Genomic DNA, 20,511 nt, shown 5'->3' on the forward strand with positions numbered 1-20,511 from the left:
TTCAAATTGTAGATCTATTAACATTAAACTACTAGATCATTACAGTTCAACAGAATGTAAAATGTAATATCTGCCTATACCACAATGTTGTCAACATGGAAAAATACAATGGTTCAGCCATGTAAAGTGGACATTTCTACATTTGCCCCAATTGTTTATTGTAACTTGGCTTATGGGTTTGATATCTCCACTTTAGATGTCTGATCAATTTTGTAACTTGCATTTTTTTTTTCATGCCAACAACATTTTTGGTATACAGAGGTTACATTAACATTCTACGGATATATATTTAACAATTAGATTATGAAATATCTATTTAATATTAAATTGGGCCATGTAATCTAAACCGTTACCCTATAAATTGTAGAACACCACACTATACAAAAAACAAAATCAATTTTTGCTGTTTTGCTAGATGTTTTTAAGCACTTACTGATGTGTAAAGGCATTTTACTCAAAGGTATTCCAGTACATGATAGTGTTAAATAAAAGGCATTTTGTTTGTTCATGGAGTCTGTTCCAGTTTATTCATACAAAGTTCTATGCTTGAGACTAAATCTAGAATAGGACTCGAGGGCTGACAATTATACAAAACAGCTAAGATGTTGACCTGATCTATAAGAAAGAGGATAAAATGTTCCCTTGGGGGATGTAGATTGTATGAAATCCAACACATTCAGAAAAATCCTATTGCTGTGGCTTGGAGAATACATAAGACCCGCTGTCTATTTGAAATATTCTGTGACATTCATAAAATATTTGATATGTGGTTCCAAAAACATTGCATAATTAAAGAATATATACATTTTAAATGGAAGCATAAAATTTTTTTCTTCCTGGAATGCTTTGCTTTTCAATTTTGAACACATTCACTATGCTCTCTTTTGCTAACATATCACCTTCAGAAACACTGCCATGCTTACAGACATCTGAATGATAATGTATAATTTCTGTTAAGATCTCATCTCAAAAATATTGCTAAGGTTAGTTTACAAAAAAAATAAAAAATAAAAAATAAACAAATTGTAAATTAGGGTAAGCAAAGCATGCAGGTCTAACAAGACTCTATCATAACTGTATTCCTAGATTAGCATTAAAACCAATCACCGCAACAAATACCTCAACAGTATGCCTTGTGTGCAGAAAGGAAGCGATACTGAACACTCAATGCCACAACTGTAAGGTTTTCGCAGAAGCACCTGTGGCAGATTCAGCAGTTTCTATTTGGAATGCTCCCCCTTTCTAGGATTACTTGAAAAAATCAAGTCAATTCGAATTAAGTAGCTGCAAAACATTGAGACGTGTAGTTTTTTTTTTGTACAGTTTAAGAATTTTCTGCAGTGTTTATGTCACTTTCATAAGGTTAATGGTGACTTAAAACAAATCTAAAGCAAGGGTTAATACTGCAGGTAACATTCAAACAAAATACATATGTTCTATGCAGCATTATATAGAAATGTAGACATTTAAGTACCATGATATAATAAAAGCACTGTACAATATTCAGGTCAGTCACTTACTACTGACCTTAACCTCTACTCTCAATCTGCTAAAACACTATTTAAACAGCCTCAAGATCAAGGGATTTTGAAGAGTGAGTTCCTGAAGTTAAGAATAAATAACAAAATAAATAAAAATTATAAATCTGATTCTTATGTGGGGGACACAAAACTATAGTTCTGTAAATCAAATTCAGGGCAGTGTTCAAATTTACTGCATGAAGGAAAAAAAATGACTTGAATTTAAACATGAAAATTGTGGTTGGGAATTTCTGAAACGGAAATTCATATTCAATTATGAAGGGGGGTAAAAAGGCACTGAACCACATCAATTCTAACTTGAATTTTAAAAAGGAGGGAAGGGTGAACTGAAGCTTTTGATCAGAAATGTATCTTGAAGAAAAAGGAGGAGCAAAATGAAACTTTGCTGATGGAAAGCCAGACCGTATCCAATACCAAAAATCACCAATATGATGGATATCAGCATCTAAGATCTTCTTCACAAGAGATGAATCATCAGAATGTCCATTAGGGTCAACGGCATCCAGGATATGATGCAAAATAAGATGTATAAAAAAATAACATTCTGAATTTCTTGGCAATGTCAAGGTCACTTTTCAGTAGTCTTCACATCTTCAAAAGTGCAGGATGCTGGTCAAAACTAATTAAAAACAAACTATTACAATATGATGAGAACCCCACTAGCTAAGGCTAAAGGACTCCAAAATGCCCAGGTTGTAAATTCATTTGTGTGGGGGTTTGAATGGCATAACAGCACACCTAATTCCTAACCACAAGGAACTCAAAGAAATATTGAGAACAGGCAGAGTTAATATCAACTTTTGTAGGGAAACAGATTTGCATTATAATGAACTGTAATTAGAGTCCACAGATGGGATACAGGCAAAGGAACTGGTCTTGAAGCAGCATTTTGCACAAATTCTAACTTACTTTACCTGGTGTCTGGGAGACCAGCAAGTGAGGAATAAGAACAGTCAGTCCATCAAATAATAGATGTAGCATCTTTCGGATAACAAGCTCCTCTTTGGCATATTCATCAGGAAAATACTTAAATGGAGAATGGAGATAAGTCTTGTAATCCATAATCATTCCCATCACAACACCAAAGAACAGTTTCTGGGCTGTGCTGGATTGAAACGGCATTGAGTCTCTAAGCAGAAACGTCACTTGTTCCAGTTGAATTTTACACAGATGTTGTCCAGTTCAAACATTTTTTTGGTTTGTCCACAATTTCAGGAAGCAGCATCACAGTGGAAAGATTGAATACATTCACTTCTTCAGACTGTCTACCTAAAGTGGAGCGACAGAGGTCAAGAATCCAGATCTAACAGTACACATATGTTCAGCTTTATACTGCCAACAAGATTAAAATATTTAAATGTTTTTAAGCTTTCTTAAGCATTGGTCTTTAGGGGTGAAGGTTTGAAGAATTATTTAAACTGAGGAGCATTCAACGTAACAGTCAAAACTGCCAGTGTAGTCACTTCCAACTTCAAAGACTTCTGTGAAGAACTGGAAGCTGCGCAGAAAATGTTCTTGATGTAGGCTCTCTCTTTCTTCAGTTGCTGATATTACAGGAAGATGGTGGTGTATGTAGGCACATCTAAACAAACCACCAATTCAGATTCCTGGGAATGCTTATGTCACACAAAATCTGAAAACAGGGCCTTACTTCTTCTCAATGAAGGCCAGGAAATTTCCGCTCCCTGGTAAACTCCAGGAGAGAGTTCACAGCAGAGATGTATGCATCTGTAAGACTGGAGCTATCATCAATCTGCACAAAGCAGGAAAGTTTCATTTTGATGCAGGTTAGACACTGATAAGGCACAGACCAAAGCTTTCAGATCACCCCACTAAAGGCAGCAGCAAAAAAAAATCATAGAAAAATGATAAATAAGGTCACAACCAAGAAACATCATGAATAAGAATTTGCACAACAGAAGAATTCTTCCAGAAAGATAGGTCTTAGATTAGGATTAGATTAACCGACAGAAAGCCAACCACTGAACAAATACATCCTCAAACAGGACTAATTTTTCAGGAGGTGTTGAAGAGGATTCAGTAAACGTAGATGTGCAAGTTCAGATTCATTGTCTCCCGTGATGTACATTCTGAAATAAATCCCCCCTCCCCTCCCTACTTTGTTGTATTTTTTTTTTTATCATCTACAGGAAATCAAGTTTTACCATTTTGATAATGTTGTCTACCTCTAAATAAAGTTAACTCTCATTGTGCCAAACACCAAATATGATGAACCATGTAGATTTAATAAACCAAAACAGAAACTATTATGAGGTGGAAGAGGTCGGTAAGAAAAATCCCAACATTCAACATCAAATATCAGAATGTGAAAAGAAAGGCGTAGTTCAAGATTTACCATCTGGAAAAATGAAGTGAAAAATATATTTGAGTGTTAGGGCTTCAGAATGCTTTTTGATAGTGTATTTCCATGAGAAAAAATATATATATACACACAGGAAATTAGATCAAGACTGTAATTACTTTATACGGTTCTTAATTCATTTTGGGTAAACAGGGAGTAAAAGCATTTCGGTTATAATGAACAAAAATCATCAAGGCAGAAAAAATATTGAGGTTTAATAATGAATCACTGGAAATATGTATAAAAAAAATTTCTTCCAGACTTTAAACAAATCATTTAATATAGTTTTCTTACTCAGTGTAAATTAATATATACACTTTAGTTAAATATAATATTACAGTGCAATTATTTATCTAGAAGAAAATCAGACTTTAATACAGCCTTTGATGAACTAAAAGCCCTGATGCTAAATGTATATACCGTTCCAAGGTCCAAATGGATTCATTTTTAATTAAATAGTCTCATGTGCACTGAATTCCAATTTCCATTGAGTATAAAATAAAAAAGTGGGTGCATAGGGGCATACAGGGCTACTATTTACAATTAACATGGGTTTAGTGCCTAAGAGAAACTTTTCAATATGGAAATTACAAGCAGATAGCGTTACTGAAGTCATTTTGATGATCCATATATCCATCTAAATGTATTTTACATGAATTGTAAATCATGCAATCTTTGTCAGAGCATCACAAAACAATTGTCTACTAACCTGCGATTTGGTTATTACAATATTCGTCAATTATGTCAATGTTCGATAAGATTCATACACAAAACTATCGCAAAAAATATCCCATAGTTTCCAAAGAAAAGTAAAATCAATAATAAGCAGGTCTAATGAAAATCCTATAAAAATGTTGATCTATGTGTTGCAATTGCAGATTGCATTGCTATAATACATTAGTAGCATGTTCCGTCACGCACTAAGATCAATAGTTTTGTGTCTTCAGCTCCCAGAACAGCACTGTTAGATGTAGTATATACTCTGTTATACCCCCATGGGTGCAATAATAATTGTACTAACCGAGTATATCTTGGCCCTGGTCTAGTGTTTCTGTAATGTATTAGGCTAATAACTATTTTGATTGTGGTTACACAATGAGAAGAGTCTGTAGCACTTTGCCTCCATATAGCAATAATATCTCCTTGTACTCTGAAAGTGTTTAAAGTGTTTCAGAGAAAAACAAGGATCAAACCGTTTAACAGCTGTCCACATTATATATTGGACTCATTAAAATCTTTATTTTTCCTCCAAGTTCTCTCCCTGTCTTGTGATGCTCCAAGAACATTGCAGGATTTAGAGTCATTCTGGGTTTAATTTATTGTGTCTTTCAGTGTGATAAAAATTAATGACAATGGGGAAAAAATGGCATCCAAACCGATTTGAAACATGGTAAGATTCATAATGTAATATGAAAATAGGCAAAGTAATCTGGAACCAGTTACACAAAACATGGCTTAACATGGTTCTGTTAGCAGAACCATTGAAAATATTTAACTTTCAATACAAATGACTGGAATGTATTTAGAGAGTAAAATAAAAGTGTTCTGGTTATGCCCATTTTAAAAACCTCATGGTGGTCTTGCTAAAATGTTGCCTAGTATGATCTCCTATGGGTAAAAGTTTAATTTATAAAACTTTAAGCCCAATTTTCTCATTCACTCTGTAGCAATGATTAATTTAGTGAAGATTAACAAATTTTGTCAGAGGTATCATTAGAAACCATATAAAAGTACTGTTCAAAGTTAGTTTATAAAAAGATGCAAGCTAAACTACACTTGAGTAAAAAAGAAGACTAAGTTGAAATAAAAACCAATGCTTCAGGGAATAAGCAGTCTTTTAGAAACGGCATGTAGCTGAAGAAAATATGCATCGCGTTATGCAATGGACACCTTAAACGGTCAGATCCCAGCTGAAAGTTGGACTGTAAGAAGCTGGGACAAAAGAGACATAAGATATTAAACTAATTTTAGAGTTGAAAAGGCTTGTCAACAATTTCAGTCATTCGGAACCACAGACCAGCAGGGGAAAAAAAAAAAAAACAGATCAAGAATTCATAATCCCTAGATGACTGTCTGCAAGGTTAAGTCATCAAGTCAAGTAGGAAAGACTGCAGTTTATTTAGGACTTGAACTTTAAGATCAGGAATTGAGAAAAGGTCTTTGGTGTGACTGCACCGAAGGGGAAGAATGCTCAGCAGATTCCACAGAAGGGAGGATCCATTCTTCTAGGGCTTATTTATTTTCAACCAGAGAGCCCAAGGGCTAGCAGGGATGACAAGAAAAAAAAACTGGAACTCCCATGTATCACTCAACTGGTAAAAGATAAGAATACATGACTGAGAAACTGTCACTGAAGGATGAGTCAAGGACGAGTTGAAAGTATTACCAATGGACTGATATAAATGACTGGAAACCATCTTGAAAAGGAATGATGGCACATTTCCAGAAGCCAGTCCGTGGTGGCCTCTTCTGACACCATCCAATATGTAACTATTAAAGAACTGCAGAAGATGGTATTCACTTACACATCACTTAAAAGGATTTACTTTACAGTGACAAAGCCTGAAAATATGGGGACCTCGGATTTATAGACGTTGGCACACAAATACATGAATATAAATGCTTATTTTATGAAACACACAGATCAACTACAAATCTAACAGACTTTTGAACAGTACTTTGATCAAACTAGGTAGCACTGGAGACGTATCTACAATTTTATCTTTTTATGCGGTTTATTAAAGGTATTTTTCCACGTATAAATTGCCCTTTTAGCAGCAGGCAAACAAATATGCAATTACAGTCTGGTACATCTCAGTCCATGTTCTGATACAAGGGCAGCTTGAAACAGTCACTCTCAGAGGGTGAGAGATGAAAAGAAGTGTTACTACAAAGTTTTAAAATTGGACAAAAGAAATACTGAATCCTTTAAGATCAGGGAAAAACAAATAGTATGACAGTCTTCAAAATAAATTGAGGTGAAAACTTTGATGGAACAGTTTAGGCTACATTAAAATAAAAACTGTCACAGTAAGAAAACATGTGGACAATGAAATAACCGATTTATAATAATGTGTAATTATTTATTTGAAATTAGACCCAAGTTCATAGTGATGACTTCCCAATTACAATAGTCTTAGGGACAAAAGCTTTGTTCAGGGCAACCGCTTAGCTAAGCAGCACTAAGTATGCCAGGTAATTAATCCACTGGAGTGTACCCAAAAAGCAAATTACAGAATAAAAAAAAAGGAAAGCATAGCCCTTGGAAGATTTCTGGCCTAAAACATGGAAATGTGTTATTTAAAAAAAGTAGATAGTTTCTCATGTCACTTATACTTCAAAGAATTACAGGGATAGAAGAGACATGCGCCCATCAAATAAAGTGAGCAACATTAGGATGAACTGCCATACAAATAAGAGCTTGAGTCTTGGATGTACCAGATGTAACTGCCTGCCCATCTGTCTACAGTCTTGGCAAACCGATTCAGTTTGACGTAAGCATTTATAGAAATAGCTCACAGTGTAACAAGTATGAACCGGTTTAGTTTGCTTAAACAAAGCACGTTTATCCATCAATCAACTTGCAAGTATCACTTTTCTGAGGACTGTCGTAGATCAGTGGAACACTAACCCTCCAAAAGAATTCTGTAATTGTGAAGAAAATGGTTTGGCACAATGAGAGTTAAGTTACTTTCTTAAAATAAAAACCTTTTCATTACTTATTTGAACACATTAATCAAGAACGGTAAAAGTCTTTGTTCTGGAGTTTCCCTCCTTCATTCAGAAGATAAAAGCTCTGTTCAAAGGAGGGAACTGGCAGAGAAATGCCACCAGTAAAGTAACACTTTCCCCAATAAGAGCACTTGAGTGACAGGTTATGTTTTATAGGGAGGTTTTAAATTCTGACTAGCAGAAAAACAAACAAAAGAAAAGAACAAGAAAAATCAAGCAAAAACATGACCATTTTATACCCTACCTATTCTTAAGAGTTTTGTTTGTGCATTACCTGATCTCAAACTGAACATGGCAGTTATTAGTTTCCAAAATGTAAATTATGTACTAAAGCTGTTAAAGGAAACAACAGTAGGTCACAAAATACTTTGACATGCTGAAAACAAACTGACTTTACTTGCAGTATTCCTGAAATATTAAAACATGAGTAATAAAGACAGAAGTACAATTCTAAGTTATAATGGCTACAACTAAATGCACATTTCATCATTGAAATACAATAACATACACTTTCCTAGTTAATGAATACACAAAATGTACATAATAGCAAACTTTATTAAAATCACTGTAAAATACAAACCTTTAGGACCAACAAATAAGTTCAAATGCCATGTCTGTTTATTCAGTTTAAATGACTGAAAAATGTTTTTTCATCCAGTCGTCACCTGTTACATTATAGGCACATATAGCCTATACCTTTTAGCACAGATGAGATTTGCCTTGTGTTTGTCTTTTGAATTGCATGGTTACTTCCAAAAGAGCCTGCGACCTGTGTAAAGCACCTCTACTCCATTTCTCACCAATAGGGACTTTTCACTAAAATCTGCATTTGGGATATTTTGGGAATATGGTCAGATTTCAAATTAATATAATGCTCAATCCTAGCTTTTTAATTGCACAGCACCTAATTTAATACAGTATTTAGAATGAAGTGATTAACATTAAAATGGCATTTTAGTCTTTCAAATGAATGCAATACAAATGTAAAGAACTGGAAACAGCAGCACAGTTCAGGCAAAGGACCCAGTTTTCATTTGTATGGAGTTGTCAAGTCATACAAATATTCACTCCTTTAGTTATTATCAAAGCCATTTTTGAAAGTATGTCACGGATGGGAAGCATTAGTCTGTTATAACAATGCAAATATTACCTGGAATCCTTCATGCAAATAAATATACAGCTCTGAAAAAAATTGAGACCATTCCAAGTTCAGAAAACAATTTAACTGGTCTCAATCTTTTCCAGAGCTGTATATACCTTCAAACACATATAATATGAATAGAAACAGCACAGCTTTAGCCTCTTGATATTTAATAAAGCATGCACCATTCCCTGTCATTTCTGGACAGTTATCAAGCTCTTCTTATTCTAACAAAGCACAGTTCTTTTTATCATTGGGGCATGTTGTCACACCACAGCTTTTTAGTAATGTACCTAGGGCCACAAAATAACCAACTTCAATCTGCAATTCCAATTCAAGAGAACAAATCTTTATATAAAAGGAATATTCAGAGAGTTACTCTTATAAAATTTCAAGTGGATTTTTATAATTTTATAGCATATTTATATAAATTAATTTGCAATACATTTCGAAGGGTGATATTTTTCAAGATCAGTGTGCAACATTAACTTACTCTTGGGTCTAATTCATACATCTTACAAAAAGTTATTTTACGAAACAAACTGAATTGCTTGGAAAAGACGGCTACGGTGCTATTCATTAAGTTTTCATAATTGCATCAGAATTTACGAATTAAATGTTTTTAATTCAAAACGTTTTCTTTCATGCTGGGATTGCAATTAAAAGACTACTGAGCAGTTTCTCATAATCCATATCAATATTAACAAAGCCTACATTTCTTTGTGGTTGCTTTATTGCTTTCTAAATCTAAAATATATAATTATGAAGAATTATGTTGCTTCTAGTAGACTATGGTTGGAGTTTGTGATGTTACACTCCCCAGGAACAACACTCTCTCTCACTACAAGCCTTGAAATGAATAACCAATTAATTAATTGATATCTAAGGGCTGTCTGTATGAAATCCAGTCCTTATTTGTCAAAGCACACAATGCTGGAAGTTGTATCTTGTAGTCAAGGCTACACAATAGTACAGTTATGACTGGTTAGCCACATGCACAGTACAAATAGCTGTGATGAGGACAGAGTATTCTGGGCTTGCAACTGTGAAATTGACATCATAGGGACGCCTCACTAGACTAGTAGAAACTGACATTTGACACCAATTCTAAAACAGTAATTTGTTAATATGAATTATTGATTTCATTAAATACTGTTCAGTATTCATTTAATAAGTACTGTTAAAATTATTTAAATACCTTTCATCCTCAATTATGCTTTGTGTAAAATATCACTCAAATTATTAAATGAAAATGTGTCTAAGAGCCGATTTATTTTAATTTCTTTTATCATAACTTCAAATCAGGAATTGTATAAACTACAATTATAGTGCTGCTCATTACAAAAGTAACCGCATAAGTAAAGTAACTCGGATTGGGGGGAATGGCAACTGAAAAACAAATTAGGAGTTTTTAGGTGTTAAGGATGTCCAGGATTGTTTCTGTGCAAAACATCAATAGTGAAACAGGAACACAATTCCACCCCCCCCCCCCCACCCCCACCCCCGTTGTTCTAAACTTTGACCAGCTTTTGTAAAAGGTCAAGCAAACTGCCGCCTTAAGGAACTCCAAACCAAAAAAAGAGAATATTTAAAAGCTGGTGAACATTCAGAACCATTCTAAGCTTTATGTTGGTCATAATCAGACATCAGACAGTTTTAGTTTGTAAGTCTTAGGTGACGACCACTGAAAAATACAACATTTTTAAGATAATGGCATTTGCACTTACTGCAGGTCAGCATCTTCCTCTGCGTCCATCCATTTTCGGTGCACCCAATGTAATTGTGTTGTGTGTGTATTTTTTGCTTATAAGAAACTCTAAAATGATATATAAAAGGATATATTGGTACCATTGCAATAAGGGCTGTCTGCAGAGTTTCCAGGCTTCAGTCAAATAGTCTTCTGCCAAAGCAATGCTAACCATGGCTTTCACAGGTAATTCTCTTTATTCACACGTGTTATATACAGCACTGTGGTTGAAAAACAAAAGCATTTTAAATGTTTATTTTTCAAATGTAAAATTATATTTTCATTGACAAGTGTTTAGATAAATATAGAAAGTTATGAGGGAATAAATCATTTAGCTTAAAATCAATTCAACAAGATAGGAGTAATAAATAATCTATTTCACCCATCTCTTGTATGTGGAGACTTACTCCCCCCCACCACCCTCCAAGGGCCTGGGGACAAGGAAGCACAAATTATGAAGAGTCATCTCCATCAACAGCAGTTTTAACATTTGAACAGCTTCTTCCCCCGTAGCATTTTCATTTACAATATTGGTTAGATGTTTCACATATTAGCTGTTTGGCTGAATACCATACTATCCTTATACAACTCCAATTCTCAGGGTGACACCAAGCAAAAAGTACATGCTGTGCCATCAATAAATATTCTATATGAATGAACTTTAACATCTGTCCCATTAAACACTAGTATTGAGAGCCCACAAATACAGAACTAAACCAAAAATGGTCAATATTTCCACCAGCGATGCTTCTAACAGTGGAATTCATATTTACACTAACTGTATTAACAACTCAGGAGTTTTCTGCATCTTGTCAATGAAAAGAAACCTAAATCTTTCCACACCATGGGGGAGGCAACTGCTTCAGTATTGTTACCAAGCCTAGTTTAGCCACAGTGCTGATGAATTTCAATATAAATGATTGTACCTGCAAAATTCTACAAGCAAGATACAGTAGTGCATGTGGCAAGACTTAATTTGGCAGAAAAGCAAGTGACTGCAAGCTGAATTTAATTAGTTTAGTAATTTAGTTGTGTTGAGCAGTGATTAATCCGATTAACAAACAAAATCATTCTCACTCCCAAACTACAAGCAAAAGGTTGAACTGAGGGAGTGCAGAAAGGAAATACAAAAGCATATTTAAAATATGCAACATCCCTCTCAGATACATGTTTTCAGATATAACATTAAAAATAGAGCAGTGGTTTTCAAACCAGTCCTGGAGTACCCCCTACCCGGCTGGTTTTTGTTCCAACCGAGGTCTTAATTACTTAATGTAACTGTATATTGCTTTGTTAGTTCAATTAAGGATTAAATTAAGCAATTAAGACCTCAGTTGGAACAAAAACCAGCAGGGCAGGGGGTACTCCAGGACCAGTTTGAAAACCACTGTAATAGGGCTCTCCCTTATGAAAAAAAAGAGATGTTAATTGCACTAAGTATTATATAATATGTACACTAAGTATCCTTACAGTGTAGGTTACTGAACTTTATTCTCCATAAAGTTAAAACGGGAGAAAGGGAATTAAAAAAAAAAAAGAAAAAGTATTCCTTTCTTGTACTGACATTTTGTAGATGCCCAGCGCAGCTATAAATTGTTGTATCCATGGCAATACACCAATATATCCTTTAATCTATTCATTTTAATTAAACAGAACTGAATGTTATGTTTAGATGGAGATTTTATATTCACATAGTTTTGTATTTAGGGAGTTAATATTTGAACTTGTTTACTCAAGTGGATATCAGATATCCAAATCAAGCCTTACAAAAGTGGGTCTCATTACGGCACTGAAGTAATATGAAGCTGCTCAGCTGCAGTTGTTACCAATAGGTAATTTTATATTTTCAGGAAAACATGTTATTCTTGTCCAAAGTAATGCGGCCCAATTTTGTTTAAGGTTATTACTGTAATTGCTTTCCATGATGTATCCTGGAAAAACTGTAAAACTTCAGTAGTACAACATGCAAATCTGACTATTACAAAGGGAAAATCTCTCCCTCCACGGAGAACAACCTGCCAGCTTCTTCAGGAGCTGAAGAGGAATAGTAATGAAAAACTGACCTGGTTGTTCCTGCAATTGAACCTGCATTCAGAAATGACAGCAGTCTAGGCAATTTAACCACAAAATGAAAATGTTCATACTGACGTGCTTGGAAATAAAACATCTTTCTGGTAATATGAATCTCGTCATTTACGTAAGAAACTGATGTCATTTTAAATTCTGAATCCATTACAGGAACAAATTAGTGTTCAGTCTTCAGCTCCTCCTTCCCTTGTTTAGAAGAAGGCCGACAGTTTCCAGTAGCATATTTATCCAGTGAAGCGCCATCTTACAGAAAGGCCATCCATATTATTTTTAACAGAATACAGGATTTCCCCATACAAACATCAAATCTGTATGTTGCTACTGATACTTTTTCAAATGCCATCTCAATCAGCTAAAAGTTTCCAGAACACAGTCAGACATTCCAGCATGAGTAAATCAAATCCAATTATCACCAATTTAGAAAAATAAATAAAATAAAAAGCCAATTCTTTTTACATTTCAAGATACTCTTTTTGGTTTTCCTTGTGTGTGCTGTAGCCAAAATAAAATGTGCTTTTGGCTACTTTACAATAATGAAGAAATGTGCATTTTACCCTATGAACAATTCTTAGAATTAGGCACTTATTATCAATGCAAAAAATGTGCTTTTCAGCTATACACAGATTCATGCAAGATTACATTCTAAAAGCTATATTATACCAAAATAGTTGAATACATATATATACTTAAGTAGTGTGTGTTCATCTTTAACATTATTTTAAAATAACTGTCCCAAGAGGGACAATTAACTGAGAACTAAGTGTGGTGCACTACTGTGAAGTGCATGCATGTTGCACTCTCAAGACTTACTCTGCTTTTGCTCCTTGTAATAAAAGAGCATTAACACACTCCATGCTGCCAGAGCGGGCTGCCTTGTGAATAGGGGTTTCACCCACGTAATCCTGCAAGGAGAAGACACAGTTAGTGCAAACCCAGTGCTGCCTCTGACAACAGGTGAATGCAAATAAACTGAAGTGAAATGAATGAAATGAAAACCAACCAACGATATGATAACCAGGTAGACCACACAGTCCTCAATGCCACATCTGAACCCAGTGATGACACTAAGTATGCTTGCTTAGGTATGCAAAGATAGCTTCGTGTCACGCTAGCAAGCAGATATGAAATAGACCAGCGATGGTTTGTCACACACACTACTGTCTGCACTGCAGTCATTATTTAGCCTATACTTTCTGTGAAAGGATGAATGTTGCCAACTTGGTGTATTGAAGCTCATCCAATTAAAAACCAGTGGCTCAAAGCTCTAGTGATCGACATGTGTAAAGTAGATCTTGGAAGGTAAAAGCATTCTTCAAATTTGTAGAAGTACAGCAGGAGACGCATTAAAAACACTCCGGGGCTGCAGGTGCTACTGATACCATCATATCAAGGGGAAATGTGCCTAATGGATGGAGTTCTTCTAAAGCAAAACATTCGACAGGGACTTGCTAAGTAAGCAGACATCACTCCCACAAACCCTAACAAATGAAAATCTCATTACATCAGTGTAATGTGTTGGTGTGAAAAAGGCCCAGTTTGCAATCAGTAAAATCCCCTACCTAACGGGTACAGAAACCCAGCACATTCTTTTCACCGTTATACAAGTATGATTAGAGCCACTTAGCAATCGTCCCAATGACCAGAACCCCTGCCCCACATACTGGAGCACAGATCTCCCTTCCCAGCTGCAGTGACAAATGGCTACGCTGCAGCGACAGCTGCTCCGCACACTGCCAGCCAGCCAGCCGGAGACGAGCCGTGTGCAGTGACAGTTTAGTCAGTAATGGCTTCATAGTGCTCCTTCAGATCATCATTATCATTCGGCAGTGAAGCCTGTACGACGGGAGAAATTGTCTCAGAGAAAATATAGCCAATTATAGCTGAATGCAATCACTATAAAAAATAAAAAAAAAACTATTACTGCAAATACATAGACCAAATAAACCCAATAGAAATCATTCACACCACTAATGGACGCTAAAACCGAATACAAAAGTAAACAGGTTGCCTTTTATGGTAAAAAATAATTTACATATGAACTGGGAATATATATGAAAGTAAAATACGACATTGAAAATATGACCATTTGTTAAACTGAGTCAGGGGAATTTATCATTTGCTTCCGAGCAGACCGCATTTCATCAGGAAACAATATTCACTATTAATATCCGAGTTTTTCCCAGGATTAAATGTTCACAGAAGCCTTTGCCTTGAATATGACCCCTATGATTTGAGCTCAGATAAGCTTTTCTTTTTGTAATCCGAACATTTTCCAGGGCTAAGCAGGGGAGGTAAACAGCTTGGCTGAAGACACCGCCTGGCTTTCTCTGGTGAAGTATGAAGCATGCCTGTCTGTCCTCAAACTCAAGCTGATCCCTTTTAATTGGATTGAATGGTCTCGTAGCCTCAGACATTTTCACTAGGACACCAAGCAGCAGAAATGCTAAAATTCTGGGGGCATGTGGAGCTGACAGGGTATAAGCAGCACTGAAATTCCATTAAATAGCCAACACATCCACTTCATGGCCAATCCATCAATCAAGTCTTTGTGCACTGTACACCAGAGCACTTTAGGACCTGTGGAAGGGTAGGATCCATCACATTAGCACCACAGTCTTCCAGGCATCTGTCCAGACAGGAACAGTCAAGTCTGTACAATCACATGATCACCCACAATAATACACATCAAAAAACTATTGTAAGGAGCTTAAAACATCGAATGCACCAATTCAACTTGTAATAAATGTTACAAAGATAATATATTTCTAAGTTATTGAGGTTTTGAAATTCGTAAGCCGGACAAAACAAGAAAAATCACTGGGGTGGGGGGGCATAAGCAATTCAAGTGAGCACATACCTGTCTGTTAATGTCTGCTCCAGCTTGCAGCAGCCACAGCAGGCACTCTGGGTGACCTCCAAACGCAGCAATGTGGGCGGGGGTCTGAGCAAACCGCGTCGTCATGGCATTCACTCCACTCCCAACTTGCACCAAACGGATCACACACTCCAGCTGAAAACAAGAGCATCATGTAGAGTAACCAACCCAGGCAGTTTTCACAGTCCCCTACAACAGCAGATACACATTTACATTCTTTAACTACAAAGAGAGGAAGTGGAAGGTATACATTATTATTTTTTAAATAAAAACAAATAACAGCACTTTATTACCTTTTAAAAGTATTCTGATTACTGCATTTAATTTATATGCACCAATCAATTATGAAAATTACTACTCTTTAAGGTTCAAATTAGAGCCACAAAACACAGCGACAGAACTGTGGAGGAACAGAATTTTCCCAAAGTATCCATTACCTTCAAGCTCAATTTAAGCCCATAAGAAATTAAGCAAAAGCAGAGTTATGCATTACCCGTATAAATCTCAGCTGCATGTAAAGGTCACAAATATGAATACTGTATGGAAGGTATACAAAAAGCAAAGTACTCCTGTGCAAGTTTAACAGTTTGTTTCTCCACTTCCAAAAAGTACAGCCACTCTTTGCCAATTATAGGGTTATATTAAAAAAAAAAAAAAAAAAGTTTATAAAAACAGCATTTTTGATTTAGACTACAAATGAGCTCAAAACAACCACAGAATTGGTAGGCACAGGAGGAAACTTTTTTTCATGACAATTTTAAAAAGCACTCCATCACTATCAGAAAGGATTCATAATACTCAAAACGTGCTGGAGAGGGTACACATCTATAGTTAGAACCCAAGAGGGACAATTAATTGCTCCAGCTGTCTCATTTCCTACTAATCTAGCATTTCCCAGGAAAGCTGTCAGGTTGCCCTGAAGTTCATCTATTTTCTGTGTAATAGAGAAGCATCCATTGAAGCATCATGGGAACTAGCCCAGCTGTGCCACACTTCCAGGCTGTAGTAGGTGGTGCACTTTTCCACCCAGTGCATAAATAAAACACTGACAATAAATCACCTTGGACAAAGTCCCCTCTGACCAGATCACTGCCCGAGTGTAGATACAAATTCAGATGTACACCGATCAGCCATAACATTATGACCACCTGCCTAATATTGTGTAGGTCCCCTTTTTGCCACCAAAACAGCCCTGACCCATTGAGGCATGGACTCCACTAGACCTCTGAAGGTGTGCTGTGGTATCTGGCACCAAGACGTTAGCAGCAGATCCTTTAAGTCCTGTAAGTTGCGAGGTGGGGCCTCCATGGATCGGACTTGTTTGTCCAGCACATCCCACAGATGCTCGTTTGGATTGAGATCTGGGGAATTTGCAGGCCAAGTCAACACCCTGAACTTGTGATTCATCAGACCAGGCCACCTTATCATAACCAGCATTCACTTTTTCAGCAATTTGAGCTACAGTAAGTAGCTCGTCTGTTGGATCGGACCACACGGGCCAGCCTTCTCTCCCCACGTGCATCAGTGAGCCTTGGCCACCCATGACCCTGTCGCTGGTTCACCGCTTTTCCTTCCTCGGACCACTTTTGATAGGTACTGACCACTGCAGACCGGGAACACCCCACAAGAGCTGCAGTTTTGGAGATGCTCTGACCCAGTCGTCTAGCCATCACAATCTGGCCCTTGTCAAAGTCGCTCAGGTCCTTACGCTTGCCCATTTTTCCTGCTTCTAACACATCAACTTTGAGGACAAAATGTTCACTTGCTGCCTAATATATCCCACCCACTGACAGGTGCCATGATAACAAGATTATCAGTGTTATTCACTTTACCTGTCAGTGGTCATAATGTTATGGCTGATCGGTGTATACTTATAACAGACCTTTAAGAAATGTTCTCATTGTTTTCAGTTGCCTTGTTTGTTTTTTGGTTTACTGCATCATACATAAAAAGGGAAATAAACATAAGCAAAGCCAAAAGGACTTCTTTGAAGATTTAAGTATTTAAAAAATTATAATAACTATTTCTATATAAATGTGTTTGGGGCGTAGCAGTTCCAGTATTCAGCTGGTTGCAGCTGAGATAGGTGGAGCTGCTTTAATGGTTGCCTTGATGAGTGAAGGTTTGAGACATCTTCAAAACTGTAGAAACCCAGAAGAAGGTTTCTGAGGGGAAGTTATTCTTGTGTTCCTCTTACTTGCTTTGTTATTATTATTATTATGCACATGGCCCATACTGCTGCTCTCCGTCCTCAAACACACTTATCTATTGGGCACATCTGTATGCTTAGTTTGTAAACACCGAAGTACAGGCATATTTTTCACAATATATATTCCTGTACACGAAAAATGTCAGTAGGTCGTTTCCCACCGTGTTCCAAATCCCAATAAAACTGATTTTCTAGAAGCAAAAGTAAACTGTCACATAGGTAACAAAGAAGTTGTACATATACACGTGACCACACAAATTACAAACAACCTTCAGGCCCTTCTTGAAAAACCTGCTTTGCCTTCAGTCCTTTAAGTACACCAATTAAAAAAAAATACCCATAAGTCATAAAGGAATTAGCTTTAATGTACAATTGAATTCACAACAGTAACAGTAAGGATGAATCACACTTTCCCAGCACTCTCTTCCGACCCAGATACCACGACACTCAAACCAATCCCAATTCTTCAAAACAAGTGTTTTTCAGCTCCTGGATGTTCTTAAGCTCTGCACATTAAGGTCTGCTAATGACAAATTATGTTCAAATCCCTGTGGCCTTAAAGGAAGGAGTGAAGAGAAAAACAAAATGACCTGACAGCAGTGTAAGTTGTCAGCCTGCTTAATTTGTAACATACACAGTAACTAACTCTGTGTAGCATCACCACTGCGGTTTGAATACAGTGAAGTATGTAGCCTATTCCCTCGTCTCCTACATACAGACTTTCGTCAGCATCAAACAATGTAGTGCACACTGCCAATAACCCCTCCACTGACAGCAACGGTCAAAAAAAAAAAAAAAAAGCAGTTGCAAAAACAGGCCTTGGAAACCATCCCAGATTTTATGAAACAAGAGGCTACTGTACATCAAAAGCCACGGCTGAATCTCCCTTATACTTCTGTTTGCTTATGAAGAAAAAATATGAATACGTGCAGATTCAAGACTGTGACTGTCAAAGTAGTGAAGATTACAAATCTATCCTGTCAACGAGACTCAAGTAAATGCGCTAAATCTAAGTTTAATTTACAAGACAAGTTCCTTAGCTCTAGGAATAAACCACCTCCATCTTCCCCAAGCTGTTACAGGTACCTCCTAAAATACATATTTTTGGGGCATGAGTGTCAGCATTTGGATAGATACCGCAAATTCCATTCCACTTAGAGGGGTTTTACTTCTCTTGCAATTGCAGTAGACACCTGAAGTCAAATAACTAATTATCTATCATTATTGACCTGTTTTGGGATCATTAAACCCCAACCAACATACCAAAACAATAAGCCACTGTAATAATAGTGACTGGTACAGAATATGACTGTGTAGTGCATTTAATTACTGTATAACGCCAACAAAGTCAACAAAGGACATATCTCGACAGTCTCCAATTAATCTTGGAGGCCAATTAGCTGTATCCGCCCATTGGCAGTTAGGATAAAGCGGGCAAAGTCCTCCACCTGCCCAGCACTGCTGTTATTATTGTGCATTTGAGCGCAGGTTTGTGTTGGCGCCTTGCTCCCTATTGGCCAGCACCGCGACAATGGCAGCCGGCCCCCGCTCCGCCGTTATTATAGCGCATCCTCCGGGCACCGACACCGCTTCTGGTAACACCGGCCCGGGCGGAGAGCCGGCCAGAGCGGGAGGCCATGACCGCCCGGCCCCGGCTGTGCCACCCTCACCCATGACGCACCCGTGCCCCGTTGCTGACAATGCCCAGTGCGCGAATAACGCTGGTGCTACATTTTGACATTACATGAAAAACAAAGCCATTTTGAATATACGTATTGTGCGCCACTGTTGCACTGAGGTTTTAAACCCGTTCACTATATTGTACTGTATATATAAAAACACATGCATACATACAGACAGACTAATTCGGTTTTAAACCTGTTAACTGAGTCTACTGACCTGCACATGGGAGCAGCAGGTTAAAATGCAATACTTTAACCCAACTGTATTAAAGATAAAGAAATGATGTGTAAATAGGGCGATTCGTGAACTTGTCTGAACGGCGGGTTTGGACTATAAAATGCCTGTAATGTGCAGGGTCGCCTGTAGACGAGTTCTATAATGGCGGCTTATTCAATTTAACAGCGCTGGACTTTATAATGACACAGCCACCCCGCACTCCCACGCCGGGGCCTGTTATAAAGGTACCTTTCCGAAGTGCGCTGCCCAGTGGATGGGCGTCCAGCCGTAGAAGGAGTCCTCGGCGCGGAGGTCCGCCGGGTTTGCGCCGCGCTGCAGGAGCGCACACAGGGCGCCGACGTCTCCATCCCTGCAAGCCCTGTGCAGGGGGAAGCGGACACTCAGCACCTCCTCGCTGGAGAAGCCGGACTCCAACCCCGCAGACATGTTCCCGGGAGACCCAGACGTCCTCTCGACTGCACCGAGGGTGACCGCTTTGCTTCGCGCAAAGGACGGTGTCGTGTGCGGCTCTGGGGGCTGTCTGAGGCGCCACGCCGCGCTGCGCAGCTCACACGAAGGACGGCGCTCTCGCTCGCCAGTGAACCGCCACAGCCGCCGCAAAACCCGGAGCGGATCCCGCACGGAAACCCCGGCATGGACTTTCAAATGTGCGTTCAAGCCAGAAGCGATGGGATGAACCGAGTCGAGCCACAGCGGGTCGCTTCTGAAATCGCAGTGCACCTCAAGTTAAAACCATAGGAAAGCCTACTTGTGTGCAATTGTCGTGCATGATCTTAAGTAATTCAGTTATTTTCGAATATGCAACGTTGTTTGAAAATTGTCATTATGCATTCACTTCCACATGTTACCGGCCTGTAATCATTTAAGAACATAAGAAAGTTTACAAACGAGAGGAG

The 20,511-nt window shown here is 37.6% G+C and overlaps 1 protein-coding gene across 2 annotated transcripts in view; it reads right to left on the bottom strand.

Annotated features, from left to right (window-relative positions):
- LOC136750983 (ankyrin repeat domain-containing protein 10) overlaps positions 1–20,205 on the bottom strand; it is a 35,666-nt gene extending 15,461 nt beyond the window's left edge. For both annotated transcript variants that reach the window (XM_066706181.1, XM_066706180.1), the window contains exons 1-3: positions 19,844–20,205; positions 15,469–15,621; positions 13,422–13,513 (exon numbers count right to left, since the gene is read on the bottom strand). In XM_066706181.1, the coding sequence (XP_066562278.1) occupies positions 13,422–13,513; positions 15,469–15,621; positions 19,844–20,041 (443 nt within the window). In that variant the 5' untranslated portion in view covers positions 20,042–20,205. The remainder of the gene's footprint in view (positions 1–13,421; positions 13,514–15,468; positions 15,622–19,843) is intronic.
- Between the last annotated feature and the right edge of the window lie 306 nt (positions 20,206–20,511).

The sequence above is a fragment of the Amia ocellicauda genome, chromosome 6, assembly GCF_036373705.1.
Source record: "Amia ocellicauda isolate fAmiCal2 chromosome 6, fAmiCal2.hap1, whole genome shotgun sequence".
In the NCBI taxonomy this organism is placed as follows: Eukaryota; Metazoa; Chordata; class Actinopteri; order Amiiformes; family Amiidae; genus Amia; species Amia ocellicauda.